This window comes from Topomyia yanbarensis, chromosome 3, assembly GCF_030247195.1.
Source record: "Topomyia yanbarensis strain Yona2022 chromosome 3, ASM3024719v1, whole genome shotgun sequence".
In the NCBI taxonomy this organism is placed as follows: Eukaryota; Metazoa; Arthropoda; class Insecta; order Diptera; family Culicidae; genus Topomyia; species Topomyia yanbarensis.
In genome coordinates, this window is record NC_080672.1 from 28,433,079 (window position 1) to 28,458,443 (window position 25,365).

A 25,365-nucleotide genomic window follows, 5' to 3' on the forward strand; every position below is an offset into this window, starting at 1 on the left:
CGGCTTCAAAAAGAATATCGTTGATTGCCTTTTCAGCGAAGATCTTTTGTCGTGAATCCAACAAGGCATATTTTTCACCCCAAAATGCAACAGCAGGTGGAATATTACTGTTGGCCGGCGGCAGTTGTTGGTAGATCAATTGACCAGGCTGAGGTAACGATTGTTTTTGGATGGCTGGCTTCACGTAATTCCATTTACTGCCCCGAGGCTTACTGTCGATTTTCTGAAATGAATATTTAATGTTGCGATGTTTGGGGAACCGCTACGTGGTATTTCTTACCTTTTTGTTCTTCTTTTCTATATACTGCGGATAGTCCCCCAGGAACTTCATAGCGTGAAAAGCCCAAGACTTAGGTTGGTAAATATCCGCTTCTGACGTAGCCGTTTTCTTCGAATGCTCCACCCGATGCCACACTTTCCAATAGTGTGTTCTAAGGGTGTTTATTTTTCTTCGCACAGAATTATGATTGGCTCCTGGCTTGATTTCCCGATAGATTGACAGTAGCTCGTCCAACGCACGCAATCTCTTCTCTTGGTTTTGATACAGTGGGTGTGTGGAATCCCATAACTCCTCGGAATTTCGGTAAGTTTCGATAAAACGCCTCACAACACTTTCTTCCAGTTCGTCGTAACAAACATTGTAAACTTCATCCGCTGCCTTTGCATTGTCCTCCGTGCTGATACATTCGATTTCTCTGTATCCATCTTCGTTGATAATACTACTTTTTATATTAACTTCATGCAAACTCTCGTACTCCCCCATTCCGAGTTGATTTCTAGCTCTTAAAAGACGAAGTTTAGTTTATGAATTTCTGTTAAAACTTCTTTAATATTATTAAGCAAAACAAGCAATGTTACCTAGCGTTACATTTCCAACAACATTTCGACCGAAATGAAGCTAAGCATGCTGAGTTACATAACGATACTTTCCGAGCCCCAGTTCAACCGGAATGGCCTTTCGTGTGCTCTTTGTTTACTGATGATGGTCAGCTGTTCTTTAGAAAATCTGTAACATCTGAACTTGAGCTGCAGCAACAGCGAAAAGCAATTGATTCCGGCTGAACTGGGGCTCGGAATGTAACGCTATGTAACAGCAAGTTTTGCTTCATTCCTGCCAAACCGGAGCTCGGAAAGTAACTCTAACTCAGCGTGTTTTGCCTCATGTAGCTTTGTCGGAATAGATTAGCGCCGTCTTGACGCAAATCCCTTAAAACTAAAACACACTTTGTGTAAATATAACATAGTGCTTTCGCATAGACCTGCTAAGCCAAGACAAGTTTCGGTTTCACTGTGTCTCATCGGCATAAACAGAACTTCTGCTCGAACGGGACATCACGTTTGATCAGTCGTTCGATTGAAACACAAAGTGTGTTTTAGTTTTAAGGGATTTGCATCAAGCCGGCACTAATCTATTCCGACAATAAGTTAGTGTCGGTTTCTGATGAGGCGAAGCCGAAACGCAACTAAGTATGAGCTCTCGCAAATTAATATATTTGTGACTGACTAATATTTATTAAAAAAAACGTTGCAAGAATATGTTCAATTGAAGTCAAATAAGTATTTAATTTTCGGGTTTTCTTTCATACATAAAATCCAATTCCCGACACAGAAAAAAAAATCTGGTGGCATAGGTACAGTGTTGGTATTTTGTAATAATGCAGAACAAAGTGTGCCTCTACTAAAACCTAGTAGTGCTATCCTTCGTTATCCTGCAAAGTTCTACCGCCGTCCGCGCAGGAGTTTGTTTCAGGGGATCGTTATCGCCGTCCTGGAGATCTTCATTAATTCTCACGGAGTCCCGTTGCAAGTTGCCAAGACTTGCTTCGAAAAGTATGTCATTTATTGCCTTTTCGGCAAATAACTTTTGCTTTGAATCCAACAGGGTATATTTTTCACTCCAAAATGCTACAACAGCCGGTACACTGCTGTTGATCTGTTGTACTTGTTGATACACGATTTGACCAGCAGGCAAATAAGAAATTTCCGTCTGCAATGGTATTCGAGATTTTCCTGGGTCTAGCTTTCTCCGTTTGCTAAATTCAGCGCAGCGGTTAGTATTCTTTACTATCCTCTGGAACGAAAAATAGGTTTAATGCTCTTAAATTGTGACGATCAACACTGGTTCTGATCCTGATGCTGAAATGCACCCATAGATTTGAGATGGTAAATTGAATAGAGCCTTTTCTTACCTGTATGTGTTTTTCCATACAATCCGGTTCATCACCGAGGAATTTCATCGCGTGATACACCCATGACTTCGGTTGATATATTTCAGCTTCCGATTTCGAACGTTCCACTCGGTTCCATGTTTTCCAGTAGTTCGATCTAAGTGTATTGATCTTTGTACGCGTAGCTTTTCGGTTGGCTCCCGGTTTAATATCTCTATAAATTACAACAAGCTCGTCCAGTGCGCTCAATCTTTTCCGTTTGTTCTGGAAATCCGGATGAGTTGAATCCCACAACTCTCCAGATCTTCGGTATGTTTCGATAAAATATCTCAGCACCTTGTCCTTCCGTTCATCGATATCACAACCTTCCTCACTGTTGAGACCTTCCTCACTGTTGAGACATTCGACCTCGGTATATTCGTCCGACGTGTAACTTATATTAGCTTCATCCAAACTCGCCTGGTCCTCCATTCCGGATTGATAGCTAATTTAATTCTCTACGATACCGATTTCAATCTGAACGCAAATGTCAATCAAGTCATTCCACTTTTATGAATTCAATCAAAATCATTTGAAATAACAGGTATGCCAAATGCTGAACGCTTGTTTTTTCCATTCTGTAACAGTATTAGTGTGAAATCGTAACCATCAGGAATGGAGGCAAACAAAGATGGAAAGGTGGCCACGTTTGATAATACAGTCGAGATTCGCTGGTTGGACATTTTTTAACTGGACCGCTTTTTAGTTGGACCTCCGCTAGTTGGACCATTGTCCAACTAAAAAGCATCTGAATGTCAAAATCTTATGTCAAATTTACTTTGACAATCAATCTGACAATTATTAGAGATGTGAATAGATGCAATTACACTACTAACGTCTCCTTTGGAGAGTTTTTGACATCGGTCAGTCAGTCCAACTAACGAATCAAATTCGTTAGTTGGACAGAGGTGTAGCCCAACCAGCGAATCACGACTGTAATTGAACGTATCTCAAGTAATTCAGCTGTTAAATGAAGATTAAAATTTTTGTTACATAAATCGATAGAGCTCAAGTTTCTTAATTGGCCTGTGTTAAACCAAAGAGGGCCAAGCGTTATTTGGGGGTACCTTCCAAAAAATCGCTGTTGCAGTTAATGTAGCACTATAAACACCTACATCAATTTATTTCTGAGAACTCAAATAGTAATCGATAGCAAATAAGTACCCTTAAACTTTCTATGATAATGGTAAATAATCGAAAAATAATTTTTTCAATTAAAAATATCATAAAAAAAATATGGCGCTCAGTTCGCTTTGGCTTAACGCAGGTCAATTAAGATTCCTGACAGCTGATTTACAACCACAGATGCAATGTATCGCTAAAGGATTTTGGTTTGTTTATTCGTGATCTAACGCTAGATGTCGACCGCCAGAGGGCACGGAAGTTCAACGATGATGTTTTTATTTTCATCTGTCAAAACGCATTGGAAAGTAAATTCTGATTTTTATAAATTCAATCAATATTATAATTAAATGTTATTTCTTGTAATGAAAAGTAATATTGGTGAAGAAAATATGTTTCCTACCTCTGAAAAATATCCAGATGGTAAATTTCTTGTTACTTCACTCACATTTGTTCTTCCGGTTTCAATTTATACTAAAATGAAATTCAGAGATTGAAATTTCGATAGAAAACACGAAGGTGGGCAGAAATCACTGGATTAAAGAGTGTAGTTGTTGGTAGTCGAGGTTATCCACTGATAAGTCCAATTTCTAGATAAACATTTTCTATATCTAAAACAACCAATCTAACCTCAACAATACAAAAATAATTCCGGATCTCAATAATTCGTACACTGAGCCAAAAAATCACATACGTTTCATGTGAAAAAACACGTAAATTTTAAAAATGATTATGCACATCAGATTCATATGCATCAAATAAAACTTATATAATCACCGATGAATTTCAAATATAAAATGAATAACTTTTAAGCATGCCCCACATACATTTTATGTGACTATCACATACTGCTAGGGTTATGTGTAAAACACATTACTATTACAGGAACATACTATGGGAAAAAATCAAACACATTCAACAAGGAACAAGCACGGCGGAGAATACATTGCTCTCTGACTTGTTATTTTTCTAATTAAATGTGAAGACGTTAGAAATATATATCCGCTATCTCTGCTCCAGGTTGAAGATTCCAAGATGGTATAGAATGCATTTCAAATCAATGATCAACACAGCCCAGTAAGTCCAGCCGAAAAATGTGCCAAAGTTCTGGATGGCTCTAGTTGGTGACTGGTTCCAGTGACACGATTGTTTTGTCACTGGAACCAGATATTAACTAGAATCAGTTAGAATATCGGCTCAATATTCGGCTGGACTTTACAAGGATACTCCGCACCTTTATTCAAACCAGGTTCATTACCTACCAAAGCATTTGAATACTATTATATAGGTACCTAACAATCACATGAATATCAGATAAACCAACGACACGACAAGGAACTCAATGAAATATTCCAATGAAAAAGTGTCCGAGTTTGTAACTACCAGTTACCGGTACATTGAGTAGCCCCCCGGTAATATCAAAAAATTGATATCTCGGGCAACACTGTTGGAAATCAACAACCAGCTGGCATGCAACTTCCAAGGTAACAAAATGCAAAATCCAAAGACAACAACAAAAGAAATTTTCTTTTCAGAAAACAATCGTAAGTTTAAAAGCAAATTCAATGTGGAATTCAATTTTTGATATTGTTTATTTCAGCAGGTACCTGCGTTATTTTCTCCACTATGGAAACCTTATGATATGATGAGGTTCAAGTACTTTTCCCTCGGTGGTAAAATGTGTCACAGACTATGGAACTGTTTTTGCGTTAATCAGTATGTCACCAGTTGTACCGGATTTAACGCTCCACAGTCTCAGCCAAGCCAGATGATCCTAAGTCTAGTCCTAACAACCCTCCCGCAACTTGACGTTTAGCCTAAGTTGCTTGAAACCACCGTGTTTCGAATGATGTCGCCACCATAGAACGCCGTCCACTAATTGCGATACTGTAAATTTCTTTGCGAGAAAATAATTTCCTGACGTCTTTTACGAACTTGTTTTCTTTATTTACATTCGGAAGAGATAATCAAGATGATCATTTCAAAACAGCGTAATAATTTAAGATAAATACAAACAAGTTAAGGATTACAAATTGTGCCGAATGTAAAATATAAAATGCATGATTTTATTTGATTTCTAGTGTGAACTTTTTCCTCTCCCATTGCCCTTGAAATAGCTTTCGCATATGACAATTCTCGAAAGTTTGTCGTTAATCTTTAAATACATTTAGCTTTGTGATTATCATTTTTCACTTCGCATTTAACAAAGGCAGGATTGACTTCGACTGTTTATTTCTGAAGGTAGAGCATCTAACTGATAGGTGCTGCGACATGTACGGTGCAAGGGTTTCCACGAAATTCAGAAGTGATGACAGTTCATTTTTTATCGGAGAGGGAGCAAAACAGTCCAATATCATTGTGTGTGTTTTTTACATTGCAATACAAATATTACTACCTAATATCTTAAGACTAAATAAAGGTGCTCACTAACTAGTATAAGCGCCGCTTGTTTGTATGCTGATGATTCCAAAAAATCATGAATCATTTAAAAATAATGCATCGGTATAAAGATGCATTTTTATAACAAAACAACACCAAACGCCCAAAAAGTCTTCAAAAATGAATTATCGAAAGTAAAAAAAAAATGAACAAGAACATTTTCACTGTGAACAAGTTTACGCTTTTTTTAGAAATTGTTCTTGAATAAAAATTGATCCGCCATTTTAGACCCACAGACCCAAATAAAGTGGTTTCAACGATTTGTATAGGAGCTGTCAAGTTGTTCCCCCTCTGAGTCCTAAGTAAAGATCCCATCTCATAGTTCACAAGTAGAGATATTGCGTTATTTTGCGCGTCCAAGATGTACCTAATTTACTTCCTTTTTATAGATACGGTTAGGTATATCGGCGTCCAGGTGAATACGCTATACCTGTTCATCATAACGACTCCGGTTATTCGGTTCAATGAATGGGGTAACAAGACAGATGACTGTCTTGGTGATAGACATGAAGCGATCGAAACATCAATGGATTGCGAACAATATACACCATTTGTTTTGCCTTGTATAATTGATAGTTAGTGAAACGTCTGTGGTTTTCAACCTTTTTCGTTCCATGTACCCCTTTCCGACTATTGATCCCAACCTCAACAATACAAAAATAATTCCGGATCTCAATAATTCGTACACTGAGCCAAAAAATCACATACGTTTCATGTGAAAAAACACGTAAATTTTAAAAATGATTATGCACATCAGATTCATATGCATCAAATAAAACTTATATAATCACCGATGAATTTCAAATATAAAATGAATAACTTTTAAGCATGCCCCACATACATTTTATGTGACTATCACATACTGCTAGGGTTATGTGTAAAACACATTACTATTACAGGAACATACTATGGGAAAAAATCAAACACATTCAACAAGGAACAAGCACGGCGGAGAATACATTGCTCTCTGACTTGTTATTTTTCTAATTAAATGTGAAGACGTTAGAAATATATATCCGCTATCTCTGCTCCAGGTTGAAGATTCCAAGATGGTATAGAATGCATTTCAAATCAATGATCAACACAGCCCAGTAAGTCCAGCCGAAAAATGTGCCAAAGTTCTGGATGGCTCTAGTTGGTGACTGGTTCCAGTGACACGATTGTTTTGTCACTGGAACCAGATATTAACTAGAATCAGTTAGAATATCGGCTCAATATTCGGCTGGACTTTACAAGGATACTCCGCACCTTTATTCAAACCAGGTTCATTACCTACCAAAGCATTTGAATACTATTATATAGGTACCTAACAATCACATGAATATCAGATAAACCAACGACACGACAAGGAACTCAATGAAATATTCCAATGAAAAAGTGTCCGAGTTTGTAACTACCAGTTACCGGTACATTGAGTAGCCCCCCGGTAATATCAAAAAATTGATATCTCGGGCAACACTGTTGGAAATCAACAACCAGCTGGCATGCAACTTCCAAGGTAACAAAATGCAAAATCCAAAGACAACAACAAAAGAAATTTTCTTTTCAGAAAACAATCGTAAGTTTAAAAGCAAATTCAATGTGGAATTCAATTTTTGATATTGTTTATTTCAGCAGGTACCTGCGTTATTTTCTCCACTATGGAAACCTTATGATATGATGAGGTTCAAGTACTTTTCCCTCGGTGGTAAAATGTGTCACAGACTATGGAACTGTTTTTGCGTTAATCAGTATGTCACCAGTTGTACCGGATTTAACGCTCCACAGTCTCAGCCAAGCCAGATGATCCTAAGTCTAGTCCTAACAACCCTCCCGCAACTTGACGTTTAGCCTAAGTTGCTTGAAACCACCGTGTTTCGAATGATGTCGCCACCATAGAACGCCGTCCACTAATTGCGATACTGTAAATTTCTTTGCGAGAAAATAATTTCCTGACGTCTTTTACGAACTTGTTTTCTTTATTTACATTCGGAAGAGATAATCAAGATGATCATTTCAAAACAGCGTAATAATTTAAGATAAATACAAACAAGTTAAGGATTACAAATTGTGCCGAATGTAAAATATAAAATGCATGATTTTATTTGATTTCTAGTGTGAACTTTTTCCTCTCCCATTGCCCTTGAAATAGCTTTCGCATATGACAATTCTCGAAAGTTTGTCGTTAATCTTTAAATACATTTAGCTTTGTGATTATCATTTTTCACTTCGCATTTAACAAAGGCAGGATTGACTTCGACTGTTTATTTCTGAAGGTAGAGCATCTAACTGATAGGTGCTGCGACATGTACGGTGCAAGGGTTTCCACGAAATTCAGAAGTGATGACAGTTCATTTTTTATCGGAGAGGGAGCAAAACAGTCCAATATCATTGTGTGTGTTTTTTACATTGCAATACAAATATTACTACCTAATATCTTAAGACTAAATAAAGGTGCTCACTAACTAGTATAAGCGCCGCTTGTTTGTATGCTGATGATTCCAAAAAATCATGAATCATTTAAAAATAATGCATCGGTATAAAGATGCATTTTTATAACAAAACAACACCAAACGCCCAAAAAGTCTTCAAAAATGAATTATCGAAAGTAAAAAAAAAAATGAACAAGAACATTTTCACTGTGAACAAGTTTACGCTTTTTTTAGAAATTGTTCTTGAATAAAAATTGATCCGCCATTTTAGACCCACAGACCCAAATAAAGTGGTTTCAACGATTTGTATAGGAGCTGTCAAGTTGTTCCCCCTCTGAGTCCTAAGTAAAGATCCCATCTCATAGTTCACAAGTAGAGATATTGCGTTATTTTGCGCGTCCAAGATGTACCTAATTTACTTCCTTTTTATAGATACGGTTAGGTATATCGGCGTCCAGGTGAATACGCTATACCTGTTCATCATAACGACTCCGGTTATTCGGTTCAATGAATGGGGTAACAAGACAGATGACTGTCTTGGTGATAGACATGAAGCGATCGAAACATCAATGGATTGCGAACAATATACACCATTTGTTTTGCCTTGTATAATTGATAGTTAGTGAAACGTCTGTGGTTTTCAACCTTTTTCGTTCCATGTACCCCTTTCCGACTATTGATCCCTATGATGTACCTCTTCGGAAGATTGTTGTCAGAAAAAAATTAATTGGATGAAAACCGTAATTTTATAATCAGAAACCTGTTTCTGAGAACTTTATTGTCGTTTTTAATTAAGAAACACCGGGGCAGGGGGATTGCACTGGTTTCACACTTTCTAGCAGAATTAGAAATGAAACACGTCTAGTGGCCTGCTCTTCTGCTAGAAAATGCAACACCAATGAAACCCATCGCCCCGGGGTTTTTCAATGAAAGACCCCATCAGTAAGCATTTCAATTCTTGACACACTGAAACAATATATACAGACAAATATCCGACCTGAATATTAGGATAATAAGTTAAAAATTGTCACGCATAATTCACCCCCTAAAATAGTCTAATTTACCCCTGGGGGTGAATTCACCCCCGGTTGAAAACCATTGCTAGCTAGTAGTTGCTGGAAACCTCTCCGACTTCATTAGCTAATTATGGCACCACAAGTCTAGATTGTCCTTCGTCGTTTCTCCATCTTTTTTGGTCGTACCCCTAGTCATCCGTTACTTAATCACATGATCATGAGCCCAACATTCTCCCGTACATCTCTGAAGTATGGATTTTATCCCGTTTGCTTTTGCTGCGAAGCTGAACAGAGATCTAAGCTAACTTTCGAGGCTACAACATGCTTTACTCAATACCCTGGAGCATAGTTTTAGTGTTATTACTAATTAATGCGGTTGTTGTTTGAGGTAAAACTGAGTCAGTTTTAAAACTATGGTTAGAAATTGACTCAGTTTGTCTGAATGAAAAACGGCATAAACATGTCAAGTCAATGGCGGCGGTTTTGTTGAATGAAAAATTGAAAGAATAGATATGTAGCGTTTTTGTAGTATTGTTATTATTGTCAATTCATTATAACTGTAGGCTAGTAGATGCAAGAAACGAAATTACACAATCTCTGGTTCAAACCAATGCGTTGGCTCAGCTGGATTTTCCGTGGCCGTTAGGTTGTAATGCGAATTTCGTTCGAAACCTATCAGCCGGAATTAGGCAATCCATGAGACGTTTCTGATCAGCTGATAATTTCTTGTTTACTTAGGGCCATTTCTTCACCCAAGCCAAGTTTAAACGTACTGGTGAACCTGGTTTAAAAGTTAAGCGAGGGTGAAGAAATCGGCCCTTAGTGTCATATTTGTTTATATTTGTTGTTCATGTTGTCAATTTCTTGTTGATGTATAAGTGTTTACAGTAACCGTCATAAAGCGGTGAGAAACGAAAACGCAACCGGCAAAAAATTCAAACAAAAGATTGTGGACAAAGTGGTCGTTCATCTCCATTAGCAGCATGGATGGCCGGTTCATCGTCGCAATGAAATATCGGATAGGTCATTTGCTGGGCATTAATGAATTTCTAGTTTCCTGAAGAGTAAATAATCATATAGTATCATCATATAGTAGTTCATCCTTATTAAGGTTTGCCGAAATATTCATGTTCCGGCACGCGACAGGTCGACGGATACATGGAGCATTCACATAGGCACGTCATTTAGTGACTAGAAAGAAAATTAGCTATAGTCACTTGAAGACATGACTGAGGATAGGGCCTATCTTCGATGGGGCTTGGTCAGAAACACCAAGTTAGTATGGTTTGAGTGGTTGATCCAATCAAGCACATTTATCGCTGTTAGTATGTTGAGCCATCACCATATTGGTCTGACTAGTTTCCGTTGGTGTGCATAACGATTTGTCCATACCTGGTGTACAGTCGTTAACTGAAAAATGTCATCTGGTGGACCACAATGCACAGTGGAGGAGCTGTCTACCACACGGAAAGCTCATGCCTAGAGTCGAGGCGTATAGAAGAGAAAACAATTAGGAATCTAAATAAAAAGACAATATTCTCGGATGCTTACCATTTTTGGCGAGACAATTTTTCATTGTTTAGTCACAACATATAGGTAACCAGGGGTTACTACGGCGAACAACGGTTGTTATCGAAAAATAACAACATATTCATCAGCGCTGCCAATTTTACACTTTTTTCAAATAAAATCTCAAATTGACAGTTCCAGTTACCCGAGTCACTGGGGGGTAGTCCGATTTGAGATACAGTTTTGGATTAGCAGTGTCTTGTCGTGTCGTTGGATAAACCCTCTTCACATAACATAATTGCTATTATACATTTAGTTAACGATCATCTGAATATCAGATAAAAGGTATGTAGGTTTCAAATAGAAAATATGTGGCATTCCGATAGAAAGTAACTGAACATCACGTAACATATATCTGTAGTCAGTACTGGTTTTTATAGGACGGAAGAGAGAAAAGATTATGTGTGAAAATAATAACATTCATGTGAAAAGTATTATGGAAAATATTTACATGTTTTTGCATATAAAAGGTAAGTGATATTTTGGTTGAGTGTAATAAAATATTGAGTTCAACTGAATTTTTTGGTGTCAAACGAAAGAACGAGTGTTTTCTTATCACCTGTAATCAAGCTTTTTGTGAAACTATGCGATATTTATTTTAAAACAATTAAAATAGAACAACCATCCTATATCATCAATGCAAGAAAATGTTTTCATCATCATTTGACTAGTACCAAAAATGAAACCCAGTTGGCGCATCGAGCGAAAAAGTTTCACGTTTGAGAGCCAATAAGGCTTCATACCAACCCTCCCGCAACTTGACGTTTAGCCTAAGTTGCATGAAACCACCGTGTTTCGAATGATGTCGCCACCATACAACGCCGTCCACAAATTGCGATACTGTAAATTTCTATGCGAGAAAATAATTCCGTGACGTCTTTTACGAACTTGTTTTCTTTATTTACATTCGGAAGCGGTAATCAAGATGATCATTTCAAAACAGCGTAATAATTTAATATAAATACAAACAAGTTAATTCATCATTTTGGAGTTTCATAAAAGGATTACAAATTGTGCCGAATGTAAAAGTAAAATGCATGATTTGATTTGAGTGCGCTTCTAGTGTGAACTTTTTCTTCTTCCGTCGCCCTTGAAATATCTTTCGCATATGACAATTCTCGAAAGTTTGTCGTTAATCTTAAATACATTTAGTTTCGTGATTATCATTTTTCACCTCGTATTTAACAAAGGTGGGATTGACTTCGATTATTTCTGACAGCATTTACGACATTTACGGTGCAAAGGTTTCCACAAAATTCAGAAGTGATGACAGCTCATTTTTTATCGGAGAGGGAGAAAAACAGTCCAGTATCATTGTGTGTGTTGTTTACATTGCAATGCAAATATTACTACCTAATATCTTAAAACTAAAAGAAAGATGCTCACTAACTAGCATAGGCGCCGCTTGTTTGTATGCTGATGTTTCCAAAAATTCATGAATCATTTAAAAATAATGCATCGGAATAAAGATGCATTATTTTTATAATAAAACAACACCAAACCCAAAAAGTCTTCAAAAATGAATTATCGAAAGTAAAAATATCTGAACAAGAAAATTTTCACTGTGAACAAGTTTACGCTTTTTTTAGAAATTGCTCTTGAATAAAGATTGATCCGCCATTTTAGACCCACAGACCCAAAAAAAGTGGTTTCAACGATTTGTATAGGAGCTGTCAAGTTGTTCCCCCTCTGCTTCATACAGTCGAGATTCGCTGGTTGGACATTTTTTAACTGGACAATTATTAGAGATGCGAATAGATGCAATTACACCACTGAAAAAAATCCAAACGTTAATTCCATTTGCTTCAAACCGCTTAAAATTCATATGAAGAAGAAATGCTATTGTTATCACGCGCACACATACCTTCTATGTGTCAACTGTATAAACTATGTATGCACACACATAAGTTATATATGCATACTGTCATAGAATGGGGTTTTATGTGCCTTAAGTTCGATTTACCGGGCTCAGCGAAATTTTCCTGGGGATCCCGTTCGTTAGTATATTCAGTAAAACAATTTTATTACCGAGTTCTGCGCATTGAATACAGGTCAATAATTTCATATAATGATTTCAACAAGCAGCCAATGTATGACAGATGGGAGAGTTCTGAAGTGGTTTTAGTGGAGGTAACAACATAAAATCGTGTATTGGGCATTTTACAATGATTCTCCTTAACCCTGCAAAACCACGGGGTTGGTAGCAGAGGGTTAAGTTGTTTGGAAGAGATGACAGTTAATATATGATAACTAAAAATATAAAATGGTTCTGGTTTGACTGCGTACACACAAATGATCATTCCCCTTTCGCAGCTCACACCGAATGAGCACGCTTTGCATCAAGGCGTTCCTATTTATTAACTTTTCGATGCAGATGAAAGGCCCTCCTTTTGTGTGATAAATGAAAATATTTTCATCATTCGTTTTGGTGTAGCTTTCGCTTAGTGGCAGAGTTACCACATTCACTGCTTTTCTTGGAAGGATTTGCAAAAACCTTCGGGTTTGTAGATTAATTTGAAAAATATTTTCTTATATAATTATTTTTATTTTAAAAAATTAATAAAACGAACTTCCTAATAAAATTCTTTTTTCATTATATATTCATCCTAAGAACGGTTTGCATACAACTACAGTCGTGATTCGCTGGTTGGGCCACATCCTTGTCCAACTAAAGGCTAGTTTACAGTTCGGAAAACGTGTCACGAGATTTGAGTCCCTGTGTATTTTAAATGGAGCTTGGGATTTCAAATCCCGTGACGGGAAATGAGTCTACACAAAAATGACAGTTTTCCTGAAGTGTAAACCCAACCGCGGGAAACATCACGGGATTTTAAAACTCTCCACACAGAAATCCGGCCGGGAACAATTCAACACAAATTGTTTCCGACGGGTAAAATAGTATTTTTATAAGGTTTGCAATTCGCTGTAAGTTTGATACTGTTTGTATTTTTAAGAAGCAGCAGAGTTTTTGGTTTGACAGTTTGGAGAGATCTCGGCGGGAAATTTTTCCTGATCAAATCCCGACGCAAATCCCGTGCGAAATCCCGTGATCCATTTCCCGAACTGTAAACTAGCCTTAACGACTTTGATTCGCTAGTTGGACCGACTGACAAATGTCAAAAACTCTCCAAAAGAGATGTTGGCAGTGTAAATGCATCTGTTCACATCTCTACATATTGTCAGATTGATTGTCAAAGTAAATTTGACACGAGATTTTAACGTTCAGATGCTTTTTAGTTGGACAATGGTCCAACTAGCGGAGGTCCAACTAAAAAGTAGTCCAGTTAAAAAGTGTCCAACCAGCGAATCACGACTGTATGATACAAATCCATCTACAATTAACAGCGCTAACGGAAAATAAGCACCACTAATTCTTTACAAGTATTTTGTTAGTCCTGAAAAGGACTGTTGGCAACATTAGAGACGTGTGAATTTACTTATCTTCTTCGGGCAGCTTTCTTGGCAGGTTTGGCGGCCTTCTTTGGCTTGTTCGCTGCAGCCTTCGATGTTTTGGTGGCATTTTTAGTGGCAGTTACTACCGCCTTTTCAGTGACTGCGTTTCTTAGCCTTTGGCTTTTTGGCCTTCTCACCGCCACCACCTCCACCAACGTTTTTCTTCGCTCCGGTGGTAGCCGATTTGATTGGTCGTCCGATGCAGCTTCTCACGACCATGCTCGTCTGTTATGCACTGCGTCTTACACACATCTCGCTTTGAGAAAAGCTGCGACACCCCTATTTATAGGTTTTATCATTAATGTTGATTCTCATTTAATGTAGTTTTTGAACTATTTAAACAAATTTTATATAGCAAACAACGTATCGGTAGCAAGCGTTGAACGTTTTCCTTCCGATTTATGAAACAAGATTGGTAATCCGTTTAGTAGAAGAAAAGTTATTAAGGTTCAAAATGTACGTAACGCTTTCGCTAAATGCACTACTATCGCTTTCTCGCTCGTTCTCGTAGTGTGCATTAGCCTTTCCTTTCCGTCCGGCTTCTAATGGCATAACCAAAACTAATATGCCGGCTTTCCCCCACCAACTGCTGTCGTCAAGCAACCCAATACGAATAATCATAGAAACAAACATGTAGGGGACCTATATACAAACTTTTCATTATTTTATTGTTCGGTTGCTGCATCATATTGCCGGCTCTGTGCGGGATGGGCTGAAAATTTTCACTTTTCCGAGTCATTTTCGAAAGATTTTTCAAAACACTATTTTTCCGTTGATAATGATTGTCCTACATATTCCAAAATTTAATTCAACATTGGTACAAATATTTTCGACAAAATGCCGAAGAAAGTGATTAAATCCATTCAGTACAACAAAAGATATAACCCAGGTAACCAACAAGCATTAGTGTATGCAGTAAAGTAGCGTAAAATTTGTATTCCGGATGCTTCTTGCAGTATGCTGGCATTTGTTATGCATAACTGTTGTTAATCAGCATTTGAAAAACTGTTTAAAAACTTCTTGCCAGTAAGCAGCATTCTGAATGCGCAACAGTAGTAAAAAAGCATTTTCATAGCACAGCGACTTTTAAATAGCATTTAAAACGACTTAAGTGCTTATCAAGTAGCCGTTAAGACGCATTCAGCATGCTTATTGGTTACCTGGGAAGCGTTCAAAATCTTACATCATTTTTCTTCCGAAATTTTGAAGAGGGGCCCCTATATTGAAAGGTAAGTTGTTAGTCACGACAAAAACTAGCCCTACATTCTACAAAACGTCAAACAAAGTGAATCAGCGTAGGACGTTTGTTAAACTTTTCTGCGAGGGAGCGCAAAGTTGATGCAAAAAGGAAAATTGAATGCATTTTTTCTAATTTGATGCAAATTTGTTATACAGTTCTAGAGTGATCTGCCCCTAGGGCCGAAGACAGCTAACAGCAGATTATGAAAGAAAAAAGTTTTCTCTTTTGTTTGCTACCAACTTCTGTGATTGACGAGTAATGATTTGTCTAAAATTTCCCTTCGAGGTGGATTTGGACAGTTATCTTGTACGCCCTAATAATATGTTTGTCGATTCTATAAGTTCTCAAAAATGGGTTTGAGTAGCATTCCGTTATTCAGAGTCTGAATAGAGTTTGTTGAGCGTGTAAGGCTTCTACTGTATAGTGCTTTACACTCTGGTGGCAGGAATACAGAATACTTTCGCTTGTTTGGATTTCACACGAAAAAAAAAACAAGAAAAATTAATGCCCGTGAAAAGCCGAGAATTTCAACGATAATAACATCTGAATAGTATATAGAACAAATAAAATGGAAGAAACATACCAGATGGAAGGAAAGTGTATAACCATCGCAAACGAATACGATGAAATCATCGAGGAAACCGACGATGAAAAATCTAAACAGTATTTTGTGATGCGAAACTTTATCGCGGCGTACGAGTCCCTACCAGAACTTTGGAACCAGTCATACTCATTGTATACAAACAGAAAAGCCCGAAACAACGCCCTCGATAAACTGGTCGAGATTTACCGTGATTTGAAACCAAGAGCACAGCAAGAGGATGTGAAAAGGAAAATTAACACCTTACGATCGAACTACTGGAAGTTGTGGAAAAAGGTAGAACAGTCGAGGTTAACAGCGCAAAACGAGAATGAGATATATCAGCCTACTTCATGGGTTTTTCATGCGTTGAGATTTTTGGGAGATCTGGATCCAACGGTTGGTGGTACGCCAAAGAAGCGTGCGGAGGTTTGTGCGAATATCTGTAATTATTTCATGGTAACCTGAAGTTTGATTTGTTTTCAGAGCCCATCCGAGACAAACATCTCAGCAGAAGTCGTTACTACCGAAGATATCAAACCCGTACGATGCAGAAGACGTATTCGCAAACGAATTATGAAACCGGTAAACCCAGCGAACTACAGCCTGTGGAATAAAGTTTCACATGAACGTGATTGGGACGGTCCCACCGTAGCTAAGGTTTGGGGTGAAAAACTGGTCGATCTTGATCCACAGCAGCGGCTTTTCGCGGAAAAAGCAATCAATGATATTCTGTTTGAGGCCAACATGGGTTGTTTGCATAGGTACTCGGTAAAGATCAATGAAGACAGTTCAAGAGCTGATCATAATTACCAGCAAGCAGTTGGTAGTTTCAGTCATCCAGAGGCACAGCATTTTGTGGCAACAGCGGAGTCGGTGAATGGCTCTTAGTGTAGTGGTAAGTAATTTGGAAACAAAATCTGACTTTTATTGACATGTATTTCAAAATCAATTGTTTTTGTGTTGTTTTCTTCGAATATCCATATAAACTAAAAAGGTAGGGCTGCTTTAGGCGACGGTCGATTTAATCAATTATTAGAAATTTTATTCAGACCCTGGACTGAGTCTTGGTCATGTATCAGTAGGATCTTGTACATGCCCTAGTATTGCCTGTACATTCAAAATTAATTGCAAAATTTGCTGAAATGAAAGGTCTTTCAAAATAACGTATTAGCAGTTTTCATGGAAAAATTCAACATACGATGCTTTTATTGCAAGCGACTATACAAGACTAGGTCATCGTACTGAAAGAAAACTACCTATAGCCTAATTGTTTTTATTTGAGCGACTGCTTTAAAAACATTTCCTTAATTTGAAAGATTCTGCGGCTACAATAAAATTTATTCCATCCATGTTCCAGGAGTATTTGTCAAAATTACTACCTATTTATCTTTAAAGCTGCGGACTATGCGTGCGAATGAAGTTTTAGCGGCCAAAACTTCACAGTCTAATGATAAAAAACGTACTTTGAGCTACCTAAAAACAAGGTCTAGTGTGTGTCTACTTTAATCCTATGAAATCCCCTGAAAAATCGCACCAAACCAGCCTCGACTGTCGAATTACTTTCAAATCGCAAAAATATTAAACGAAGAAACAACTAGTAACTTTGATTTACTCAGAGCCTCGCAATTAGTTGGCCTTCTTATCCACTGGGGCTTGAGTGGGTGCCAGTGCTTGTCGAAATTTACCGACCACTTCAGTGAAGATGATCGTTCCCGTGAATACCATGATTGTCCCGATCCAGTGATAGATGGTGAACGGATTGCTAAAGTAAACAATTGAAAACAGCAGCGATACGAACTTTCTGAGCGTGACTACTAAAGTAACCGTGAGCGAGGAACATTCCGTCGTTAAGACATATACTGAACTAATGCAGACGTACTGAGTTAGTACGTTGCCCAACAGATAGAGCCAGGTGATGGGCACAGCTACGTTCAATACTGGGACGTCGTACAGCGGACTCGCATTTGCTAGTTTGATATGTTCCCAAATGTTTCCCGTTAGGATGAGGAAAAAAGGCAGCGGAAGAAGATGCGTATAGAACAGTGCCTCTTTTGGGTGCTTTCCGTAGCGTTTGTACAGCACTTCCTGATAGAGTCCCATTCGAGCTGATATAAACAGAGCTAGCGTTAGCAGAGTGATTCCGACAGTCCACCAGAAGAATACGCTCATGGCATCTTCCTCTACAACCTCATTAACTTGAGTACTCTTGACGTCCTTGCCGGAAACTATTGTACAGATAACGATTCCCATGGTGATCAACGCCACCGATAGATACTTGGAGAAAACGTAACGCTTCCGTAGAATGATAATACCCATAATCATGTTGGCGATTAGCGACCCCGCCCGGAAGATCATGTGCAGTGGCATGGGAATATTGAAGTCGAATGCATAATTATTGCACACGCTGGTAACGAAAAACATGATCACCAGAATCGTGTAGTCTTTCAAACCTATCCGTGGTTTCACCGTGCCAGCTTTCGATGTAAATAGGAATCCTTCCACGGAGATGAACAGGAATTGCAAGAACGTTATCAGATTACCCGAGCCGGGATCAATTCTGGAAGAGAAAATTCAATTTTTATTCCATAGAATTTAGAATTTTGCCAACCGGAACGGCATTCTGTTTTGAAAATATTCTTAAAAATCAAGGTTTCAAAATTGATTTTGTGTGTTTATCATAGTCATCGTTAAGTGTTCATAACTGGTAACATAATTGATTGTTACTCACTTCACTAACAACTCCAGGAATACCACATTACTGCAGCATCCAACAAAGACCATTACGATGGCAAGTGCCGCGTTCATTTTTTACGTAAGTTCGATAACTGAAGTGCTGGCCGAAGAAGCAACTAATCCACTTGTTGCAAGCACGTCATTCGTCAGCTCACAGTCGAACGTCAAAACTACTGCTTTAGTCAATATAGCAACCTAAATGGAAACAAAACTGGTTTCAATAGCCGTCAGTATTCAATATCAAGTTCAATTGGCCGATAGTTACGTTTTTTTTTGTAATCTCTTTCACGTTTCCGTATTGAGTTCGTAATTTTGGGTCCTATTTCACAATCTCCAGCTGGACTCAATTTTATTTCTGCTACATACTTTACTCTTTGAGTAAAGTTTACCCTTTTACCTGTAGTATGCGTTCGGTCAACGAAATTCCTTTTGCTGAATGATGAATGGGCTCGGAATATCACTTGTGTACTAGTGTGAGATTTTATCATTTGTCATATTACTACTGTAATTAAAGGGTCATTGCGAAACGCAAAATCACTTCTATACTTATTTAGAAATTTGTATTTATTGCACTGTCATTTCGTGACTGATAACAATCACTGGCCATCTAAATAATGAGTTTTATTAACTACAACCCAACAGAACATAGTATAGCCATTTCACACATATACGAATACTATTGCTGCATTCGGACTTCATCTTTACGTTCAAGTCAGTGTGTTCGTTCGTACCCGGGTGAACCAAAGTGTCTCGATATTTTGGTAGGTATACGTTTTTCTTAGATGCATATTGAATACTTTACGCTGACGTCACAAATGAACTGAGTGTTTCATTTTGTTCGCTTGTACTGTTTACATGGACTTAGAAAAATTCTTTACGATTTTCTTCGAGCGGATCTAGTCGTCCACAAATTTTTCTAAGTCCATGTAAACCAGAGGGGGAACAACTTGACAGCTCCTATACAAATCGTTGAAACCACTTTTTTTTGGGTCTGTGGGTCTAAAATGGCGGATCAATCTTTATTCAAGAGCAATTTCTAAAAAAAGCGTAAACTTGTTCACAGTGAAAATTTTCTTGTTCAGATATTTTTACTTTCGATAATTCATTTTTGAAGACTTTTTGGGTTTGGTGTTGTTTTATTATAAAAATAATGCATCTTTATTCCGATGCATTATTTTTAAATGATTCATGAATTTTTGGAAACATCAGCATACAAACAAGCGGCGCCTATGCTAGTTAGTGAGCATCTTTCTTTTAGTTTTAAGATATTAGGTAGTAATATTTGCATTGCAATGTAAACAACACACACAATGATACTGGACTGTTTTTCTCCCTCTCCGATAGAAAATGAGCTGTCATCACTTCTGAATTTTGTGGAAACCTTTGCACCGTAAATGTCGTAAATGCTGTCAGAAATAATCGAAGTCAATCCCACCTTTGTTAAATACGAGGTGAAAAATGATAATCACGAAACTAAATGTATTTAAGATTAACGACAAACTTTCGAGAATTGTCATATGCGAAAGATATTTCAAGGGCGACGGAAGAAGAAAAAGTTCACACTAGAAGCGCACTCAAATCAAATCATGCATTTTACTTTTACATTCGGCACAATTTGTAATCCTTTTATGAAACTCCAAAATGATGAATTAACTTGTTTGTATTTATATTAAATTATTACGCTGTTTTGAAATGATCATCTTGATTACCGCTTCCGAATGTAAATAAAGAAAACAAGTTCGTAAAAGACGTCACGGAATTATTTTCTCGCATAGAAATTTACAGTATCGCAATTTGTGGACGGCGTTGTATGGTGGCGACATCATTCGAAACACGGTGGTTTCATGCAACTTAGGCTAAACGTCAAGTTGCGGGAGGGTTGATGTAAACAGTACAAGCGAACTGTCAAGAAAAGTGAGGTTAACTGTGTCAGTAAAGTACCTAATAGGGTAGTAACTGACACAAACATCTATCACTCAAAAAATAAATCACTTTGATTTCATGTGATTATTCACATAAATCCAAATGTTTTCATTTTCAACATAGATTACGTGATTCATATAAATCACATCTAACAACTATGTAGCGGCTATCTGAATAGCATATAAGTTTTAAATGACGTCAATCTTTGAAAATCCAGCTTATGTGAATTTCATGTACGAAAAAATCAACCGTGAACCGACAACTTGCTGGGTTGGTGTTGTGTTCTTCGAAAGGTTTGTATTGTTGAATTTATTTGCATGATAGATAAATCTGTTATTTCATTTACTTTAATTTCAGGGATCCATTGGACGAATGGCCAAATTCTCGGTCCAAAGTTACGGATCAATTACATTTTAGTGCGGTATGTGCCATGGAATGTGTTTAAGTTCTAGTTTAAATGCATGCCTTATAATAAATTATAAAATAATCAAAGAAATACATATAAACATCTTAGTGTTTGAAAATTAAAAATACTTTTATTGTTATATATTAATACCATGCAAATTAAACTATCTGTTTCAAAGATAAAATTTATCTGGCTCATCAAATAGAAGTTACATGTTTTCTGTATACTGCGCAACGGAAATTCACGTAATAATTACTAAAACACAAACATGCATAATATGTTTCACTTCATGTAATTAATACGTGAATTTCCTTTTCCAGGTATATGAAAAACACGTAGCTTTGACCTGGTAAGCTAGATAAATATTATTTGATGAGCCAGATACTGATCTATCGGTCTATCCTATAAAATGTACGTGAAAAGTTTGGTGGATGAGATTCACATATCTTTTCATGTAAAAGCAACATGATTTATTTTTTGAGTGTATGAGAACCCGCATTAAATGGGAACTTTAACTCAAGCATGATTTTTGAAAACAGCGAAACTCGCATTTGATCCAAAGAGAGAAAACGGCGATGACTTTGTAGAAGTTTTATTTTTAATGTTATTTAAATACCATACCGATTTTTACACCAATTATTCAGCCAAAGTGCTCACCAAAGGTGCCTTTTCATTGAATTCATTCAATACACTAACCTTGCCGGTATACTACGAAAATGTTGCTTGAGGAAGCTAGAACATTTTCCTATATAATCAACCCGAGTTTTTCACGGAATTCCATCTGTAGCTCTTATTTTGTGCGAAAATATCACCCCTCTTCCCTTGGGGTTTCCTTTCGAAACACTTATTTTTCTTCTCGTTTTCAGTGCACTTTTTCAAATGCACTTTCATCACACACCACTGCAAAAACACCCGCGAAACCTTAATCGTTTACTAAAAAAAACTTCAAATTTTCTGCCACTGTACAGATGACCGAAGGAAAATGTCCGAAAACTCCCATTTGTGCGTTTGAATTTTCACCTCAAATTCCATTTTTTCTCAATGTAAACAAGAGCGTCGGTGCCTAGCAACAAGCGTGCGTTCCTGGTTTCCACATATCTTCACCTTAAATTCAATAGCAGTGGAAGTGGGAGTATTATATGTTTTATTTTAAATCAAGTTTGTAAAAATAGGTGTGACATTAGCTCAATTTCCTGGGGACATCAAGAACCATCATAGGTGGCCAATGGGGTCAAAGCTACTTTTGTTGGTCATTAGTGACTTAGATCCACAAATCCAAGTAATGTAATATGTATTACATCATTCGGACATCGTAGGGTTACCAGTTTATATGGGAATTTGTGGACCACACTCCCCAAATAGCATTTCTAGCGCACACTACAAATACATTCTAAGTTTTAAGAAGGGCTTCAAGAGTACCATAAAACCTCATTTGTTATTAGGATCTTCAACCCGTAATTCGGGAACCGGAAGTCGGATCAACTAAAAATTCAATAGCGTCTTATGGGAGCGTTATACCATTCATTTGAAACTAAGTTTGTACAAAGTGGTTCAGCCATCTCTGAGAAAATGAGTGAAATTATTTGACACACACATACATACACATACATGAACACAGAGAAACTAACATATACGGAGCAGGCACGGCGAATCCGTTCGCCAGAGGTGAGGTGAGGTCAGCACCACCAGCAGCAGCTGAACTCATTCAGCAAGAGCAGGAGGTGGAGAAGCAGCAGCGGCAGCAACAAGGCTTAATCAGAATCCGAATAGCGCTCCTGTTTGCCGTGACTGAGTATGACACGGCAACGCGGAGAGCTGATGTAGCTGAGCGAGCATTGGCGTCGGCTAAGGCTACTATCTTCCTAGCCCCTTCTAAGCAGGATAAGGAAAAGCAGATTGGTGTGACCTGTCTACGCCAGGAGACGGAAGACCAGGCCGACCCAAAAACCAGACGCTCGAGGATGCTGTGTCTGTTGCTGAAGAAAAAAGCATCATAGTCCCAACAGGGAGAAAGCTGGAGTACCGTTATAGGTCGGAAGGAGAAACACGGGAAACAGCAGAAGAAGAAGGACGAGCAAAAAAGGGAGCAGAAACCTTCTGCTCGTCAGAAGGCGCCAAAAGGAGATGGACTGATGGTCGAAACGAACGATACGACATCCTACGCCGCTCTTCTCAAGACAGTGAGAGAGGACCCAGAGCTAAAGGAGTTGGGAGAGAACGTTGTTAGAACGAGGCGCACTCAGAAGGGCGAGCTGAAGAAGGATCCTTCCGTCAAGAGCTCGTTGCTAAATCAGTGGAGTACGAAGCGAACGTGAGAGGAACTGCAAGGGCCCGGACTGGTCTGCACTGTGTAGAAAATGCGGAGAAAAGGGGCGCGTTGCTAGAGACTGCACGAAGCAAGCAAGGTGCATGATCTGCAATCCGGAGGACGGAAACAACCACACGACAGGTGGTTTCAAATACTCTGCGTACAAAAGTCGAAGGAATCACTAAATGGACCTCAGTACCTACTGGCTGGCCTGTTGAGTAGGCCAGGTCCACCGCCGGGGACTAGACCGAGTAGCCGAAACGGAGAGCTAAGTGCCTCACAGAAAAATGCATCGCTGTTGGGAGCAATCTACCGCCGTGGAATTCACGTTAGTGTAGATTCCTCGCATTGGACTACCCGACAGAATCGTGACGAAATGGGGAGCTATTTGGCTCACGAAACGAACACCAGTACCGAGAGAAATTCCGTTTCCGGGGAACTCTCAGTCGGAGTAGGATAATATCCGAGTTGATCTCGATAAAGCTGGGAGTTAAATGTCTCTAGGAAGCGGGTATCGGTGTTGGGGGAAATTCCTCCATAGGGGGACTATCGATCGCAGTAGGGTGAGTTCACCGTTGGGGACTATCCAAGTAGATCGTGATAAGGCCGGGAGCTGAACGACTCACGGAAACATGAGGTAAATGATTCAAGGAATCAGCACCTAAACGGCTTACGGGGAAGAGAGCTAAACGGCGACGTAATAGATGGAGACAGGAAGCGAGAGAAGAGTCGAGAGTTAAATCAAAGCTCATAGGTCGAGCCACTCCATGAACCAAGTGAGGCTCCGCGATAGAGCAGAAGAAAGTGGTGCGACGAAAGCACAACGATCTCCCCCACAAAGTAATACCTTGTCGTAGTAAGGATTGTTCCGGAAATATAAACTGAACCGTCCGGTCACATGAAATTCCCATATAAACCGAAACTCAAAAAAAAATTTCATGGGCAGACCCCATGAAATTTCAGAAAACGAATTTGTATTTTTGATGCCAAATATCTTGTAAATGCATGATTTTATGTTATCTCGAAAATCGCACCTTTTTGCCTTTCCCATAGAAAGAAAGGCTATGCAATCACTCCAAAACTCGATTTTCAAACCGAGTCATATCCCATTCGACTCCGTTCGTCGAGATCGCAAAATGTCTGTGTGTATGTATTTATGTGTCAAATGTCACTCAATTTTCTCAGAGATGGCTGAACCGATTTGCACAAAGTCAGTTTCAAATAAACGGTATAACGCTCCCATAAGACGCTATTGAATTTTTAGGTGATCGGTTTTCCGGTTCCAGAGTAACGGGTTGAAGAGTGTGGTCACATGCAAATATAAACTGGTAACCCTATGCTGTCCGAATAATGTAATACATATTCAAATTCGTTCAAAATTATTTGGATTCGCGGGTCTAGATCACTAATGACCAATTAAAGTGGTTTTGACCACATTGGTCACCTATGACGAATCTTGATGCCCCCTTGGAACTCGCCAAGTTCCCGAGCTAATGTCACACCTATTTGCCAGCAAACTCTTAACCGATGTTTACAAACTTGATTTCAAATGAAAGATATACTACTCCCATTGACTGCTATTGAAATTCATTCAGTTCTGAGTTTTGGTTCCGGAGTTACAGGTGGGTAATTACGGTCACATAGGAATGTCTCATATAAACCGCTACAATCGTAATACCCCATAGGTTTAAAATCTATTGAAATGAACATCAATTTACTTCGATTCGCAGGCCTAGATCACTGATGGCGAATCAAATTTTTTTGGAATTTATTGTCCACTATCGATAATTCCGGAAGTCCCGGGGTTCCGGGTAAATTCCAGATCTAAAGCCACTTTGGTAATGACAACTAAATTTCACTAACCTAGTCTTAAATGGAAGGTATAATATGAAGTTCGGTATTGAACCCTCCAAATACCTACCTCTGCACCTCCTACTTCTCAACCCCCAGCCCTC

The 25,365-nt window shown here is 38.3% G+C and overlaps 3 protein-coding genes across 3 annotated transcripts; 1 reads left to right on the forward strand and 2 right to left on the reverse strand.

Moving 5' to 3' along the window:
- Positions 1–1,522: 1,522 nt before the first annotated feature.
- On the reverse strand, positions 1,523–2,729 carry LOC131689770 (uncharacterized). The gene is made up of 2 exons (XM_058975064.1): positions 2,190–2,729; positions 1,523–2,071 (listed from the first exon to the last, which is right to left on the reverse strand). Exons 1-2 carry the CDS (start codon positions 2,637–2,639, stop codon positions 1,679–1,681), a joined length of 843 nt encoding a protein of 280 aa, XP_058831047.1. The 5' UTR covers positions 2,640–2,729; the 3' UTR covers positions 1,523–1,678.
- Positions 2,730–15,912: 13,183 nt separating this feature from the next.
- Positions 15,913–17,258, forward strand: LOC131687232 (uncharacterized). Its single transcript, XM_058971306.1, has 2 exons — positions 15,913–16,466; positions 16,524–17,258. The coding sequence occupies exons 1-2, from the start codon at positions 16,026–16,028 to the stop codon at positions 16,926–16,928; spliced, it is 846 nt and encodes a 281-aa protein (XP_058827289.1). The 5' UTR covers positions 15,913–16,025; the 3' UTR covers positions 16,929–17,258.
- On the reverse strand, positions 17,208–19,354 carry LOC131687231 (UDP-xylose and UDP-N-acetylglucosamine transporter). Its single transcript, XM_058971305.1, has 3 exons — positions 19,039–19,354; positions 18,769–18,968; positions 17,208–18,597 (listed from the first exon to the last, which is right to left on the reverse strand). Exons 2-3 carry the CDS (start codon positions 18,843–18,845, stop codon positions 17,667–17,669), a joined length of 1,008 nt encoding a protein of 335 aa, XP_058827288.1. The 5' UTR covers positions 18,846–18,968; positions 19,039–19,354; the 3' UTR covers positions 17,208–17,666.
- Positions 19,355–25,365: the final 6,011 nt, after the last annotated feature.

Bases quoted from the DNA above. Each gene is read 5' to 3' on its own strand.
- LOC131689770 (XM_058975064.1), bottom strand. From the start codon at position 2,639: ATGGAGGACCAGGCGAGTTTGGATGAAGCTAATATAAGTTACACGTCG. The intron at 2,072-2,189 runs GTAAGAAAAGGC...TTTTCGTTCCAG, and splicing joins GTATGGAAAAACACATACAG to AGGATAGTAAAGAATACTAA.
- LOC131687232 (XM_058971306.1), top strand. From the start codon at position 16,026: ATGGAAGAAACATACCAGATGGAAGGAAAGTGTATAACCATCGCAAAC. The intron at 16,467-16,523 runs GTTTGTGCGAAT...ATTTGTTTTCAG, and splicing joins CGCCAAAGAAGCGTGCGGAG to AGCCCATCCGAGACAAACAT.
- LOC131687231 (XM_058971305.1), bottom strand. From the start codon at position 18,845: ATGAACGCGGCACTTGCCATCGTAATGGTCTTTGTTGGATGCTGCAGT. The intron at 18,598-18,768 runs GTGAGTAACAAT...TTTCTCTTCCAG, and splicing joins TTCCTGGAGTTGTTAGTGAA to AATTGATCCCGGCTCGGGTA.